This window comes from Anabrus simplex, chromosome 7 (genome assembly GCF_040414725.1).
Source record: "Anabrus simplex isolate iqAnaSimp1 chromosome 7, ASM4041472v1, whole genome shotgun sequence".
Taxonomy (NCBI): Eukaryota; Metazoa; Arthropoda; class Insecta; order Orthoptera; family Tettigoniidae; genus Anabrus; species Anabrus simplex.
Genome location: NC_090271.1, coordinates 168,150,522 through 168,168,997, shown reverse-complemented (window position 1 = coordinate 168,168,997; position 18,476 = coordinate 168,150,522). Strand labels below are relative to the sequence as shown.

The window sequence follows — 18,476 nt, the reverse complement described above, 5'->3', positions numbered from 1 at the left end:
AAAGTATCCCTTTCAGCTACATAAAATTGTTTTACAGGTTCTTGTAAACTTTCTTACTGTCTTTGTATTGATTCAAATTTATGATTACATAGTTTATAGCAGGAATATTCTTGTTCACAGCATTTGTACCCTGCTGCCAGGAGACGTCATTCTCACAGGTACCCCTGCTGGGGTTGGAATGCACCGCAAACCCCCAGAATTCCTGAAGGTTGGTGGGATTCAAATAAATGCTGAAATGCTTGATTACATTTTTCATAGTAAGGTTTTTATATGTCACAAAGTTATTTCGGACTTAATATTTGTATTCATCTCCTTCTCCTAGTCTCCCTCCAGCTCTTCTGCAGCTTGCATCTTTTCATTAAAAATAGTGCTTGTGTACATATTCATGTAATAGGATTATGTGCCTCATGAAAAAGTAGCATTTTCTTCTTGTACAGCTTTGAGAGGAAGAGCAATTTCAGTAACCTTTGTACACACAATCAGTCAATTTTTTAGAATTTGATGAGTACAGATTTTTTTTATAAAGTTAGTTTTGGGCAACAGTGCAACGGTATGTATTAATAATTAGATTGTTGCTCGTAATAGCAGGTGTCATAATGTCAAATATTATTTTTCCATTTGCTCCAAATATGTTTGTCATGCAGGAGTTCCTTGATGTTCTTGTAAATCTGCAGGCACAAGGATGGCGTATTTGAGTACCAGTCGGAGCCAGAATAAAGCCTCCCTGCTTGGGTTCAGAAGACCAGTACTCTTCCATCTGACTCAAACTAGGATTAGATACCCTATTATTCCAATTGTAAATATCATTACTTGAGTAGTCCACCCTGGCATCTATAACCTGTGTCATATCAGAAGCATTTTGGCCGTGAAATTCGATTCAGATCTGCCCATCCAAGGGATTCTGTGTTGTCGTGTTCTCATCTGCTCAGTGTATTGCACTGCATGGAAAATTTCACTTCGTTAAATACCACTTGCACCAGGCCAAACTACTTTTACTTCATAAGAATGACCTCAAACACAGGGTCTTTTTTAGCTCGCTCCGCAGCACCACTCAGAGCACGGTACAGTATGTTTCATTTATACTCATTCGCTAGCCAGTATAATACGAGCTTTTCCTCCCCACTACATTGCGGCAGTTCACACTTATAGAAAGCCATTTCTAGTGAAAATATTAGTCTAAAACCTACCTGGCATTACAGTTGATGTTCAAAATGTTGTCCCTCAGCTGTCAAACATGCCTGACACCTTTTTAAACAGGTTTGCAGACATTCGACGAATCTCAGCCCATGTGATGTTCGAAATAACTTATGTAATGTTCTCTTGTGTGAGGGTTGTTCACATACATTTTTCCCTTCAGTATATCTCCCACAGGTAATAATCACAGGGATTTAAATCAGGAGATCTAGGGCGATAATTAACCACATGATCTTCGAAAACTTCCCATATTACCTCCATAGACCGATTAACAGTGTGTGCCGTCGCATTATCTTGCATGAAGTAACCATTACTCCTTTCTTCTTCCGTCAGATCTTGAAAGAATGGTCTGAGAATGAGGTCTATATATCGATCAGCATTTATTGTTTCATGGAAAAATACAGGCCCTATAATTCTGCAAGCACTTATTGTGCACCAAACTCCTATCTTTTCATCATGTAATGGACAGACATGCAGCTGGTAGGGATTTTCTGCACACCAGTAGCGATTGTTTCGACTATTTACATAGCCACTTAAGTGTAACCACTCTTCTTCATCCATTTTCTTTTCCAAATTCTCTCTGGGTAGGGTAGTGTACCAAAGCCCTCCACCTTGCTCAATCTTTCCACCACTCCTCTTCTAGTACTTTATTGCTATTGACTCCTCTATTTGCAATACAGTCCTCAACAGAACTCTTCCATCTCATTCTAGACTGTCCCCTAGGCCTCTTTACAGGCTCTGTATCCATGAGTGTTCTCTTTGGTATTCTCTCTCCTGGCATTCTCATCATGTGTCTAGACCATTTTAGCTTTGCTCTGTGAATCTCTTCTTGAAGTTTATACACTCCCATGCTTCTCTGTATTTCCTCATTTCGTATTCTATCTCATCTTGTCTTTCCCTGTATGCTCCTCAAGAACTCATTTCAGCTGCTTGTATCTTACGTTGGTTCCGCTTAGTCAACGTCCAGGCTGCTTAAGGTCAGTATAGGTTTATAATAGGACGAGTATAAAACCTTGTTGCACTTCATTGGCACATCTTTGTTCCATGCATTGTCTCTCACACACTGGTAGAAACTTGCAGATTGCTAATCAGTTTCTCCATCCAAATTTCCATCTTGTGACATCATGCTTCCCAAATGTTAAAAAAATTTCACTACTTCAAGAGGTTCATTTCCTATTTTTATCACTCCCTTGGATTTTCTGTTACCTCTCGTCATGATCAAAGTCTTGCTTTTCGCAGTGCTAATCTTCATTACAAAATTTCTTATCTCCTCATTCCATAAATCAACTTGTGTCTGTACGTCCTTTTCATTATCTCCCCAAACCACATTGTCATTAGCAAAGAGCATAGACTTTACTTGCTTGCTCTTCATCTTCTCCTTGACATTATGTAGAATTCTATCCATTATGATCATGAAGATTAAGGGAGATAATACACTTCCCTTCTTAAGCCTGTCTCAACTCTGAACCATTCAGTTTGACGCACTTTGGTTCTAACACAGCTTTTGCAATTTTGATACAATGCTATTACCATCTTCATTGTTTCATTCCCAATCTGTGCCTCTGTCAATGTTTTCCATACCAAATTCCTTGGGACACTGTCATATGCCTTCTCAATATCTAGAAACGTTACTACCATGCCCTTTCCATATTCCCAATACCTTTCCATCATTTGACGCAATGTAAACATTGGGTCAAATGTGGACCTGCCTCTTCTGAATCCATACTCGTGTTCTGCCAATTTTCCCTCTACTCTCTTATTCATTTCTCCAAGATTCTTTCAAGCATCTTAGCTATATAAGGTATCGTTGTCACTCCTCTGTAATTTTCACATTGCTTCCTGTCTCCTTTCTTGAAAATTGGTATAATGACCCCTTTCGTACTCTCTTTTGGAACAGTCTTTTCTCTCCATATCACTCTGAAGAGTCTATACAACCACTGTAGGCTAATTGCTCCAGCTGCTGTTATCATTTCTATGGTGACCTCGTCATTTCCAGCTGCCTTGCCTCGTTTCATTCTACCCTCTGTGGGTGGGGGATGCAGGAGAAGATGGTATCCCCTACCTGTCATAAGAGGTGACTAAAAGGGGTGACCAAGGGATGACTATAGTAGAACCACGAAACTCCTTGTGATTAGTACCACCACGTGGGGAACACCATGGGTTGCTTTTCTTGCATGTAGTACCACTATGTTAGGTACCAAATAGGTTTGTGATTAGTAGCAAACGAAAGCACAACGGCTTTTACAGTACCTGTGATTAGTAGCACTATATGAGCGACACCATGGGATGACGGAACCCATGGTTCTGGCTTGGCTATGATTAGTATCCACTACATGAGGAACACCACGGGATAGTACGAGTCCCTGTGGTTAGTACATTTAGGTGATGAACACCGTAGGTTTGCGTTGCCTGTCAATGGTGCCGCAATGTGCGAAACACCCTAGGTCTGTAATACATGTGCGAATTTCATTACCTGTGGGTAGTACCATAATGTGTGGAATACCGCGAGGCTACGCTACTCTTGATTAGTACCGCAACATGACAAATAACATGATTCTACTTTTCTAGCGATAAGTACCATCATGAGGGGCCGATGACTTGGATTTTGGACTCCTTTCGACTACAAGCATCATCAATTCAGTATCGTGCTATAGAAGCAGTCCTTTGGTCAGTAATACTATTGTTTTACGCCAGCTTCGCTGCATGAGGCATTGTGGGTGGGTTCCACTGATCATTTTAAATTCATATCCATCCATTCATTCTTCGTCCTCGCGTTTTGAATTGTGGTCAGTGGAGGTTTTTGGGTTTTTAATTTGTCATTTAATTTCACCTCATTTCGTACGATTAGGGGCCGAGCACCTCGATGTTAGGCCCCTTTAAACACCAAGCATCAATCAATCATCATTTCATCCTTTTAGTAGCTCGCTCAATCTCAATCTGGTTCTTCAATTTCTCCTTATAGCAAGGTATTTTGTACATTGTAAAGCTATTCAAAGTATTTTCCCCACCTCTGCATTATATCCTACTTCTGTGTCATCACTTTGCCTTTTCTTCTTTTTTACCCACTGGAATACGATCTTTTTGCTTCCACTTGTATCTTCTTGCAGAGATTCAGTGAATTTTGGCCAGCATTTCTTTTTCTCTTCTTGAACCACCTTGCAGCACTCCTTCTTGCAGTGCCTGTATTCTGTTTTGCATTCTGTTGTTTTGTTTCTCAGCCATTTTCCCAAGCTTGTTTCTTCTGTTTAACTATATCTTTTGCCCTGTCATTCCACCAGCGTGTTTCTTGATCTTTCTTCCTTCCTGATACTCTTCCACAGGTCTTTTCTGCAGACTCATCACTATAAATGACTGAAGCAACCTCTTACAGTACCGAATCCTAACAAAACTGTCAGGTCCTCTTAAATGTTGGGCATGGGTGGGTTTGTACTGTTTGGCATGTAGCACGATCAAGCAAGGATATGTAGTGAGGAAGTGTACTGATATGTGGAACTATTCCTTTTGTTGTACTGTCACCATCAGTAAATATCCTTGTAGCTTCCTATTTGAAACAGGCCATAGATACCGGTAGATAGGTACAGCGAGACGCAACAGGGATTTTGTTGGAGTTCTTTCCAAGAGAGCTCCTATTTCGTCAAGATTTTCCTCTGTTAAAACGGTTCGTCTCCTGCACGATTTCTTGTTAAGAATGGACCCGGTGGTGCAGAACTTCTTTACTAATTTACGTACCGCACTCTTATGTGGAGGGAGGATGCCAGGAAATTTGCGAATTAATTGAAAACAGCATTCTGTATAAGAAGAATGCTTCGCATAGCACACCACAATCAATGTACGCTGTTCTACTGTATAAATCACTCGTTAAATACATGATAACTTTTGTGTTCCTACAGAAATTATGCTACTTTAAAGCAAACACATTTAACACGCTACCAATACCACAGTTGTTAAACTAAACTATTGCTGTGAAGCAATGGTTATCGCTACCATGTTGCATTAGATCATCTTAGCCAGTCATAAAGTAATATATCTCTTGACAAAGTTACATACCCGGTCGCACTATCGCCTTCCATGCATGTTTCCCTGATAATCGGAGCGAGCTAAAAAAAGGACCCTGTAGCTTCCTATTTGAAACAGGCTATAGATGCTGGTAGATAGATGCAAGGTCCGTAGGGATTGAACATGCAAATTTAAAAATAGTTTTAATTATGAACACTCTTTCCAATATTTAGTAGACTCAGAGCATGTACTGAATGTCTATTATACATATTGTTACCGTGTTTTAGTGGTAGGTAGAGGTGAAAGAAGGTGCGGGTGTGAATGGATCTCAAGCTACGAAATTATAGTGCCCGTAAAGTAAATTTAAAATTTAATACGGTTATATTTTCTTTTCAAAATAAATAAGTAACAAGCATGGCAGGTACAGAATAGCAAGTCAAAATAAGGTAGTTACAATATTTACAGAATTTGGGCTTCGCGTCCCGAGTTCACAATGCTTGGGCAATCAGCCCCGTTTTACCCCAAACACAAGTTTTAACAGAGGGGCAAAAAACCCCATTCATACCTAGGAGCCCTTGCTCCAAATTACACTGAAAAGCCTCCTCGAGGCATACAACATACAATTTTCAAAAGAGCCACTCGCTCTCAAATTTAAGCCTCTCCCAGGCCACACCAAACTCCACCTTCAAGCTGTCCTCAACGGACATAAACACAGGGGTAAAATACCCAATCTACTGAGGTCTATTAAACGAAAAGAATGTTAATTAAAGGACCTCTAAAATAACAATTTGAGAGGAGGCGAACTTGCACTCCTAATACACTAGATTAAGACCTACTTGGCGCTAGGCCGTTAATACAAGGGCTAATCCCATACTAAAGAGGTGACTTAAGAAGAGAACAATTTGTTTTACATTAACGAAGAATAGGTTGAGAAAAATAAGTTCACCTCAAAACAATATGAGTGGGAGCTCGAGAGGGTTAGCACTCTCTATCCCAGAATGTAGCTTTCCAAGAGAATAGATGAAAAGAGTAGTTACATTTACATTTTAGGAAAAGGTTACATGGTGGAACGCTTCGCACCCGCCCCGAGAGTTAAACTGCTGAGCTAGCAAAGAAAGAATATATTAATTGGCCATTACCTTATAGTTGACCACTGCCGGAGAAAGAGGCGCTTCCCGCCTCCTGCTATGTACTTAATACACTGAAAGATGGAACAGAAGTGGCCCGGAGACCCAAAAATCAGCAGTTTATATCCTCTCGCGGAAGGTTCTAGGTGTTAGGGGAAAGAAAACACCCTCCCACAAACTTTTTATTGGCTAGGGTATAGAAACATATTCAAGTTGGGGGAAGATACCAATGATTGGTCAGAAATTAATAACAGAAATTCGGGATTGGTCAAATGCAAAACAAGGGGAAAGAGAGGGGTATACAGCCAACTTAAACAATAACAGAAAGAAATTTAACAAAGAACAAACTTTTGAAATAAAATTTTCTCCAAAGAACAGTTATTTTTCTTCCCACTAGGGTGCACTATTGTAGTTTTTTAGTGGTGTCCTCTAGAAGAGAAAGTTCACACTTCTTACTTCAAGCAAAACAAAAGTACGTCGAAAATGACACAGTTCACAAACTCAAAAATTTCCAGGTGGTGACATCTTCTGAGAAACTAGAAAATTAATAGGGTAAATAAAGTTCAGACTTCCTCCAGCAGAGGAGTTTCCACAGGCGCACATTTTAAATTAGCGGAGTGGAGGTGTACCGCCCGGTACACATATCATCTCAAGTAATACATAGAAAGATAAGAACATGAAAAGGAACCCGTAATAGGATAACCACAAAGACAGATCAGTACACATACCGGGTGTCTCACCTAAGAGTTGTTGTGCACCTTTTCTCTTGTGTGGGGCAGATGCCCTAGATGTTAGGCCGCTTTAAACAACAGGCATTATAATTATCATTTCTCTGATGTTTTGGAAGATATTTTCAATTTTGTTTTTGTAATGTGTAGGTAAAGCCAGCCCAAACAAAGAATGCTCATCAAGTACGTTGTGACATCCAGTGTAAACAGAAAACATCGATTGGTTTCTCACTGCAAACAAAACGTTGTTCAGAGTGTAATTTTGTGTGTCCATTTGATAGAGCAGCCTCAAATTAGTCTAGTGCAACATTCCGTTTAAGGATATTTATAGTTAGTATTTCCAGTAGTGGTTGAGTGAGGCTGCTGTGTGGCAGTAGTGTTGAAGCAGCGTGCAGCACAATCAAGCGAGGATATGTAGTGAGGAAGTGTACTGGTATGTGGAACTATTCCTTTTGTTGTACTATCACCATCAGTAAATATCCTTGAACGTCATAGTGCACTAGACTAATTTAAGGTCGCTCTATCGACCGGGCACATAAAATTACATTTTAAACAACATTTTATTTTCTATAAGAACCAAACAAATGTTTTCTATTGACATTGGATGTCACATGATGAGTGTTCCTTGTTCAGGCTAACTACATACACATTACAAAACCAACATAGAGAATATCTTCCAAAACACCGGAGGATGAGACACCTGGTGTATCCTCCCTGACAAAATGTTTCTGTAGTGCCAGATGAAATCATATGTATATTCTGTTTAATATATTTATCAAAGTCCTTGGAGAGCTCATGATCACCGATCTCCATTCAATTAGGGCATGAGAGATTTTAATCATTCTGTAAACGTTTCTATCTTTACCTTTCTGCTGACATACCAAATGCCCTTAGATCCTTCATTTTATATAAAACCCACAAATATCACATATAATAGATATTCAGCATATGTATGAGTCAGTGAAATATTGGAGAGAAAAAAGGTGTTTATGATTAGTGTTTTTAAATTTGTGTGCCCATTTCCAGAGAACTTTTGTTTGGTATCCATTACAAGTCTCACTTACATGCCATGCTGATTGATACATATGGTAATGCATTGTTGAAATATTACATGATGGCCGAGTGACAATGTCATTGGCATATCACTAAGTCGACCATGGTTTGAATCCTGTCCAGCCATGTTGGATTTAGGGAATGGAAAGCCATGTCCATGTAAAACTGGAACTCCCGTGACAGTATTGATGATATTGACAGTCACATAAAACTACAAGCTTGCTTGCTTGCTTTGCATAATTGAAGTGCTCTGGCCTTCTGAACTCAAGCTGGTGTGTTTGATCCTTGCTTAGTCTGGTAGTACTTGAAGGTACTCAAATATGCTAACTTCATGCTGGCAGAACCCTCACCAGGATTATTTGATTTGAGAACTGGAAATGATCCAAAGGAAAGCAGAATGATTTGTTCTGGATGTTTCCTGACAAAAAATTAGCATTACAAAAATGGGAAGATTTTGTAGTCAGGAGACGAGCTGTTTGACTAAGCGGTATGTTTTGATCTGTCAGTGGAGAGATTGCATGGAATAATCTTAGTAAACAAATAAGCTTTAATGGAGTTTTTAAAAGTAGGAAAGATTATAATATGAAGATGAATTTGAAATTCATGAGAACAAATTCAGACAAATATTTGTTTATAGGAAGAGGAATTAATGATTGGAATAATTTATCAAAGATGTTCAAGAAATGTCCAACTCCTTTGAAATCATTTCAGGAAAGATTAGGTACAAGGGAATATGCCACCTGGGTGACTGCCCTAAATGCAGATTAATGGTGGATTGAACACCACTGCTCCCCCCCCCCCCCCCACACACACACACACAGAGAGAGAGAAAATTTTTCTCATTGAATGAGGTCCACTAGTGTTGGTAGAACTGTAAAATTTAGAATACTGGACCTGTCCAATACAACCTTGATATGCAGAAAGGAACTAGTTTGGGCTGTCTGTCAGTGGCATTACCAAGGAAAGTCTGAGATTGTCAGTGTGACTACAACTTGCTTGAAGCTTAGTATTGGAATGGCATCTTAGTCTCATAATATTTCCATGTGGCTTGCAGCATGCCTGTAACCTCTCCACTTTTTTATCCCCACTCTCTAACTTTTCACACCAAATGGAATTGTTATGCATTAATTGGTCTTGAGCTAATGCTGGTCTTTTACCTTAGAGACAAATTGAATTAAGAACAAATGATGGTCATTCATAATGTAATACTAAAAAACACAAAATTGTTTGCTCCTTTCTATTATGAAGACAATTTATTTATGATACAAATACATAGCTTATTCGCATTGAAAGATTTTTCATGCTACATAAAATTAATCTGGCTGGAGCTAAAACCAATGGTATATAGCATTATTGTGCCCAAGTGCATGAGCATCTCTAACTTATTGTTAATGGCTCTAAATATATGTATGATCCAGCATGCAGAGCAAGGGAGTTTTTGCACCACCTAGGACACTAATTTACCTACTTACTTGTGTGTACATTTATAATTAAATCTGTTCTATCTCTAGAGAGTGTGATTTTGGGCATGATAATCCTAGAGTGTATCACTGAGCTTCATTTTAAGGGTAAAGTTTATTTGCATTTATTTATTTATATAAATATTCAGGTAAGAAAGCTAACAGGAGCAAAATACTGTACCTATAAGAAACAGATGGAGAAGAGCGACTTACCAGCTTCAGTGCACTCTCTTCCCATCTTTCTACTTTGTCTTAACCCCCAACATTTTAGCCAAATGGATATGTTGCCACCACAGTACCTGCAAAATACATAACATGGATCTTCCTGTTCCCATTCACACCACTACCTTCAAATCATGTTTGATGATTGTTTTCCAGTTTTCCATTTACCCCCTACTTCACATTCTGTTATCCTAAGAAATTCTGAAGTTGGACATCAACCGGTCCTTTGTTCTAGGGAAGCACCCTACCTTTACTACTTCTTTTCCATTCTATTTTCTTGCCTATCTCTTCCCTCCGCTTACCTCACAACAGCATCTACTTGTCAACATTGACCACTACCACTTTTATTCTATCCTCCACCAATGAAGGCTGCAACCAAAAATTTTGGACCGATGTCTTATGTATCTTTTTCAGTGTTGACAAGACAAATATAGCTCTTAGAAGACTAGAAAACACCTGTAAAAAGTTAATGATTATAAGTGAAATGACATGCTTCATTTTACAAGAACATCCTCAGATTCTAATAAATCACTTTTAACAATGAATATATATATTATGTACACTTGTCAATGATTGTGAACTGGTGATGTTATGAAAAAAATGAGACAAATTATTCATCTAGAAGCCCTTTTATTTTGCACTTAGGTAATTTAGAGCAGTATGTATACTTATTTATGGCCATCTTTCTTTTGTGCCAACAGTTAGACTTAGTCTGGGTTAGTTGCTTGCTACTGTGGTTTGCTAACCTGCTTGTCTGTGGGGTGGGAAGGTAATCTCATGTATGACAAAGACTTTGGAAGAAATAAATGTGTGTGTTTGAATTAAAGAGTAAGATTTAAAAGATAGCAGCATTGGTACAACCCCAGCATTCACTTTACTTTTAGTGATACCGTAAATAACCTACATTACTGTTTTGAATGGCAAGCTGCTGTCTAAATTCACAGAATTTAGTCCAGGTAAGGGTAACCTGACCCACATTCCAGACATACAGTACTTTGCATCAGAGTAACTTCCAGTGAGATTCATTAAGAGCTAATGAAAATTAGTTTGAAATGTTGTTTTACTATATTAATTAATTTAGTAATGCAAATAGGGGAATTATTAAGATGTGTGTGGTCATTGAGTTAGGTTTGGTGCACCTATTTTGCATGTATTCTATCCTTCCGCAGGCAGCAATGTATTATGACTGAGGGGGAAAAAGTCATTTGTTGTAAATACTGCTAAGACTATCCTAAATTATGCATTCATTTAAAAAAAAAACACATTTCGGATTCCACTGTCAGCTTTGATCAGCTCTAGGAACGAAGTTTTATTATTTTGTGAAAATATGTTACCACAAAAATGGCACAAGTGTTGCTGAACAATTTTACCAGTATAATATAGTTTGTGAAATTGCTGTAAGTTTATTACAGTAATCTCAGTTCCCTGTCTAAATAAAACAAGAGAGACAAAATAATGATGCATCATCATCATCATCCTGAAAATAAGCTATGCACAGTTCTGAATTTTATTATCACCGTAATAAATACCACATGAAAGGGACAGCACAATAATAATCACCACACCAATAAATGCTTTGTGTCTGAAGCACCTGGGGGGGAGACCATGATGCAGTTCTTGCCCTTTTAGTTGGGGGGTGTTGCTTTCTTCTTGTTACGTAGATGATGATGATGATGATAATAATAATAATAATAATAATAATAATAATATGAAAATAAATATTAATAAAAATAATACTTAATATTGAACCCGAAAAATAATATTGACTTAAAAGTTGAATAAAGAAATAGTAAAATGATGCAGTGGCAGTGAATTCACATCAGAGTCTGGAAACATGATGGATAACTTTCAGTACCCAGAATTAAATCATATATCAGGGAACACTTACAGGCCTAAAAATGACAACTAAGACAGGATTGTGGAACGTGCAGGGGCCCTATGAGGTCCATGGGAACGTATGACGTTATGGGGGAGAAAAGACTTGCAATAATACACCCAACAGACAAATAATTATTGAGAAAATGAACATACAATTATAAAGGAACAAATAAATGAACTGCAGATTAACTGATACTTGAGACATAAAACAAAAGATGTGTAAGGGAAACAATTAAGCTCTTCGGTCATGAACAAACTTTGACATAGATATTCACATTAAAGTTAAATTTACGGAATGAAAGGAGGCAAGCTCGAAAGAATCAAAAATTGAATTACGCTATTCAAGAAAGAGTGTTACAGTTACTTACAATTACAACTAGAGTTAGAAAAGAAGGTCTGCCTCCGAAAACAACACGTTGTGGACTAGCATAATAGCTAAGTCATACAAATACTCTATTTTGGAAAATGTGGAAAACTAGAGGAAACTCCGGCACACAAGATGAAATTCTACATAATTACTGAAGTTACATTAAGTGGGAAAGGTCCGAAACACAAGAATGCATTTAAATAACATAAGGCAATAACATAGCGCTTACCTTGGCTGGCTGAAGACCCGCTGCGGGACGGACTCAAAACGCGTCCGCCCGCTGTAGTGATCCAAATTCAAAGACGCGGACGAATTAACTTGCACACGCGAGGAGCCACAAACAGGAAATCAAGTGATTACAAATAACCAATAGCAACACTCCAGTTTGCCACATTCACCAATTAAAAATCCTAATATACAGGCCAATAAAAGCACTTGTATTTTGGCCAGTGACAATGATCTTCTAGAATAATCCTTTCTGCTGAATTCGCATATAAGCGGATATTACAAAACGACAGGAAAGGACCACTTACACGTGGCACACCGTGCCTCACAAGTCATGTATAAAAATTCACATTCCTTTCTATAATTCACAGAATAATTCAATTTAAAACAGGAAATGTAAATACCCACATTTCTTTGAACATAAATCTTCTTCATAGTCCATTTCTTCATAGGCCTAAATATGTAACATTTTTTAAATAAGAAAGCTACATACAGTAATTTGCTTTGCATAAATTCTTTGTTTTTTTTAATGTTTTTGTTTACCCAAAATGATGACAAGACAAAATTTACATAGGACTTCTGTTGCTTCACTGATCTCTGTTCACTGCTGTTGAACAACAGCCACACTTCTTATTTGTGTTTCCCTGAATACAAGTATCATTCATAATCATCTCAAAAATCTCATCATCGAAGAAAATATAAAAATATTCATCATCATTTTCATTTCCACATCAAATTATATTCCATTTTAGTCTTCTTTTTCTTAAACTGTTCTTGACAGTGTATCCATCTTGATCTGGGCCTCCCTCTTGCCCTCTTTCCCTCCATCTTAGGCTCCAACACTTGTTTTGGTATCCTTCACACCTCCAACCCCCATAACATGTCCAGACCATTCAATTTATTCTTCTCCATCCTATCACTCAGTTTTTCTACCCCTGTTTCTTCTCTGACCTCAACATTTCTTACTCTCTCATTGTCTTCCCTACCATACTCCTCAGAAACTGGCCTGAATTTTAATCTCTTGCTGTCAAAGTCTCTGATGCATATGTTAATATAGGAGTATAGTACATCCTGTACATTATCTCTTTACATTTCAAGTTCCTTACATGTTGTAACTTTCAATTATTATTTTTTAACCAACTGCATGTATTATATTAGAATTACAAAAAATGAATGCTGTCTCCCCAGTTGGTGGTCATCTGTGACTGCGAGAGAAGAGTATTCTATTCATTCGTTCATTCATTTATTCAAGTTCCTTACATTCTGGTAGAATGTATTTCCCACCTATACCGTTCTGCTGATCTCCTTATCCAAACTTGCATCTTGTATTATTTCCCTTCCCAAATATTTGAAGCATTCAACAACCTCAAGGTTTTATCCTGATACTAGTGATTCCTTCTCTTTTTCCTATTATCATCACCACCGTTTTGTTCTTCTCCACACCGATTTTCATACCATATTTCTGAATATTGTCATTTAAAGCGTCTTGTTGGATTTGCACTTCTGTCAAATACTTTAATATGCCAATACGGGACAGCTTGCAGTTTTCAGTAAGAAAGTAGACAGTGTTGCTACCTACATGGCTTGATGTGACAAACTCTTCAATAACATATTGCTACATATATAATTCATGGTGCATTGGCATATTGTTTATAAAATCATACGTTGCAGTGATATTCTAAGAAAAGTGTTTTGCGCTGAACAAATTATCCAGCAAGATAATGGCATGGGAACTGATAGGGATTGCAAGTATTAAAAAAAGTGATGACCTCTTATCTGTGTTGAGGTTACCTTCTATGCCCCTTATATTAAGAAATCAATCAAATACTGAGCTGTTAGTGGGACATAAAACCAATAAGTATTACCATACATTTCACACCTGAAAACTTGTGGGCCTGTAGCATAATGGTTATCACGGTCATCTTGAAATTGAAGGCCATATGTTTCGAATCCAATTGTGATTTTTTTGTAAGGAAATTATTTCAGTGTATTATTGGCATAGGCTGAGCGTCAGTCCAACTAATTTAAGACGTATGTATGATAATTCTTCATGCATGAAATTGTGAAAGAGACTTAGGAAATTCTGAACACTTGTTTCCTTGTGAGGAACATTGTAGTTCACTCACATAACATCAATATATAAAATTCTAAGTACAGCAAAAGTGAGAAAGCAGCGTGAGGTGAGTTCTCCTGTAAAGTTCGGGAAGATCGGCTGTACTGAAGAAGATGAAGCAAACAAAATAATAGACCAAAACTCCTGTTCCTTAATTACAGCTTCTCTTTTCTGAAATCTTAATAAAGCATGTATGTTGTTAGGTTATTTGCCCTGTCCAGCGCTTTGGTTGAATGGTCAGCGCTTCATGGTCTTTCCCATTCTTTTGACGATACCTTCATTTTTCGAAGTGTCGGACCTCTTTCGTTTTCCTTCTGATTAGTGTTAATAGAGGATGATCAGCCAGCTGTACTTCCTCGTAAAACAATAATCACCAACACGGAATGGTCAGCGCACTTGCTTTCGGTTCAGAGGACCCCGGGTACATTCTGTACGTTCACTTGTGCCACTCCTGCATTTACTACCACTGCTTGAAGAAATCTCAGGAGATTGATTGACCTTCACTATCACTAAATGACAATTCTGACACATCGCTGTCATTTTCATAAACTATTGCCTCTATGGTGTCACTTGTGATTAGTTTTCTTTCAACAATTTTTCTAAAATCACTGGAAAAAATGGAAAATATAAACCACGGTATTCTGAAATCACACACGGTCGACAAACTCGGCTGATAACTCGCAAAGAAATGTGCCTAACATAGTCATAATGCCGGCATCCAGCTTAAAAATGTTTGGAAGTACAGCTTATGTCATCTGTTTACTATTCGTATAACTATTTGAACTCAGAGAGCCAGTAACATTTCAAAATATTGTGCAAGCCCATATATGGGTTTCTGCACACAAGGATATAGACAGGTAACCCATATATGCGTTTTCGCCTGGGTAAGGGTAATGCTTCTTTATGTTTAAAGATTTGTTTCTATTTTCTATGTGAATGATTTTAGTAGTGCGAAGAGGGATGGAATTTTTCAGATGTGTGTGGTCATTGATGTTGGTTTTGTTAGTCTTTTTTGTGATGTGAATTTCTGTCCCTTTTACCGGGCGAATCGGCCGTGCGGTTAGGGGCGCAGCTGTGAGTTTGCATCCAGGAGATAGTGGGGCTGTACATTAATTAAGGCCATGGCCACTTCATCCCCACTCCTTGGCCTTTCCTATCCCATCGTCGCCATAAGACGTATCTGTGTCAGTGCGACGTAAAGCAAATAATTAAAAAGATTTACTTTTATTTTTGATGTATAAAATGTTTAGATCTGTGTTGATGTTTGTAAAATTTTGTGAGCTCTTGTATATGTGTTCTCCGAATGCCCATTGTACCTAATAGCATTTTTGTGTTCTTTTGTATCTAATGTGGAAATTGCATTTTGTTAGCCTACATGTGTTGTTGCAGTTTTGGTCCTTGACATTTTAATTCATAAACTCCTGATTTGGAGAAGAGGTCTTCCTTGTTCAGGTTGCATTTGCTGACGTGTCTTTATATTTTGTTGTTCATTCTGAAGGCTAATTTAAGACCTTGCTTTTTGAAAATATTAGCTATTTTGTATGTGTGCTTGTTCACATAACTGAGAACTATGCATGTGTTGTTTTTAGGTGTTTTTTCTTTGTTTCTTTTTGAATGGATCTACTATTCTGGTGGTGGTCGTAGTGGGGGTGTGTGTTTCCTTTTGTGATTTATTTTATTGTTTGTACTTGTTTTTGAAATCTGTTGTGCTCATACCTATATGTTATTGTATCCATTCCTGCTAATTGATCCATGTTTGGGTGGTTGGATTCGTTGTCTGTTGTGTGTGAAATTTGAATGGGTTTCCTGTATATCTTGTGTTTAAATAAACACTATTTGTCACTTTTTCCTCTACCCTGGCAGTGAACTCTGTCTTTTTCCTGAATTTTAATACATTAGTACACAACAGCAAAATATAGTACATACCTGATATTTGTATCATATGAAAGCATTGGCCATCTAAAACGAAGGTGGTAATCAGAAAGTACATATCTAAAGCATTTTAAAAATACTAGTCTTATAAAAAAAACATTTAAAAAATGTACGTGAAAAACACTTTTACATTCAAGTTTTACCAATAAGCTTGCTCAAACAATAAAAATGAGTACTTTAATGTGGCTACTTAAACTACCAATAAACACAAGGACAAAGCCACAGATAAACACAAGTACATTTAAAATACATAATTTACCTATTTATGAAAAGTTTGTTTTGGTATAGTAGCCTCAAAACATTGGGCTCTGCAAAGTCCAACCTTGTACTCCTTGCACCACCATCTACAGTAGTTTTTTTTTTTTCATGATACAGATAAGTCATCAGCCTGAGTCTCTTTGTCTTAACGAAAAGATTAGCCCAAATTTCGGGAGAGGTGAAGTTCATTTGTATTCGTAGAAAAATAATGCAGCTAAAAAAACTTGCACTCGAAAGTGACGTAACAAATAAAAATCTTGCCCAAACTATCACTTGATATGTTATTTGGCTCGTAAGCAGAATATTCATCACTGTCATCTATTTCTGAACCTGCTTCTCCCGATGAAATATCCAAGATATCACTATCATTGAGCTGGCATAAAGACATGTTTGTATAACACAGCTGACAGCGCGACATGTCAGCACCGGGCACATAGAGTGCTTCGGTAGAGGTCACGGCAAGCAGAAACTACCCTTTTTATCATTTAGGTTCGAACTTCCCGATAACTGCTGCATTCTAGTGGACACTAGATAAACTACTACCTCCAAGCAAGGGACAGGAACTGTATGGGATACGTGCAGCTACCTGCAAACATGCCGTATTGTATACGGGCGCTGTCCACAACCAGGAAAGCAAAGCGCCCATATCCCATACGGGCATAGTGTTGAAAGTGTTAATGGTAATAAGCGGTTCATAGTTGAACATGCAGTACTTTCCCAGGCTTTTGACAAAATTTATTGGCACACGTTTCCATATGAGAACGTTATTTCATGCAATAACTGCTGATATACTATCAAGCTTACACTCGTAGTTACTGGAACATTGCACAGATCGCAGCGCAGGAGAATCAGTCTCGAGAGGTGAGCAAGAGCATTGCCCATCACTACATACTCACCATCAGCTGCCCAGGAACTGAATGTCATTAGGATGGTGCCTATTATTATTCAAGATACTCAGACACATAATGGATGAGAAATGAGATGACCTACATGATGTTTATGAGTTGAGATGCCAGTGAATGTCAGGGCAGTTGTTTCACTAGTGTTAAGTGTTCTAAATGTTGCAATTTTGGTGAGAACAAAATTATAAGGTGGGAGAGTGTGATGTATTGTATAGTTTCTCTCTGGAAGTATGCTGATTATTGTTTTGTTTATGCTGTCTGTGGTTCTTGGCTTATGAGTTGTTCTGCTCTAAGTAGAGATTGTATGAATAAACTTCCTTTCTTATATAAATAAGTTAATGGGCTTTGTTGTAATTGTTCTTCAGTAACATTACAGACTATCTTTCCGTTAACAGTACTCTTTAATTCATAACCATACATTTATTCCTTCCAAAGTCTGTGTCATACATTCACATGCCAAGACAAAAAAAAAAAAGCCATGGCCAGATAGCATTTCCCATCTCTTCACTGAAAAAAAGAGATTTCCTTTCCTTCCCACCTCCCCTTGTACCCCACTAACATGTGATGATAGTAAGTAACTAACCTAGACTCAGTCCAACTGTAGACAGCAAAGAAAGTTGGTCACGGATAATTGCACATGCTGTCTCAAAGTTAAGTGCCAACGAAAGGGCTTCTAGATTAATAATTTATCTCATTTGTTTCATATCACCAATTCACAATCACTGACAATTTCACATAACGTAAACAATTGTGTACATAATATAAATATATGCATGGTTAAAAGTATTTGTTTAGAATCTGAAGATTTTCTTGTAAAATGAAACATGTCATTCCACTTATAATTGTTCATATTATGTTTGTGTTCAACAGACTAAAAATCGTATAAGTTATATTTCTTGTATGTATTCTATCCATGCGTGTTTACATGGCAAGTTGCTGTTCTCCATCTGTTTCCTGTATGTTTACGTATATAAATAGTTTCTTCTGTTGATGACTTAAATGCAGAGTCATGATATGTTCA

General features: G+C 37.7%; 1 protein-coding gene across 1 annotated transcript in view; it reads left to right on the top strand.

The window, feature by feature from the left end:
* LOC136877416 (oxaloacetate tautomerase FAHD2A, mitochondrial) overlaps positions 1-18,476 on the top strand; it is a 116,452-nt gene that overhangs the window by 91,381 nt on the left and 6,595 nt on the right. The window contains exon 4 of the mRNA XM_067151437.2: positions 121-208. Within this exon, the coding sequence (XP_067007538.1) occupies positions 121-208 (88 nt within the window). The remainder of the gene's footprint in view (positions 1-120; positions 209-18,476) is intronic.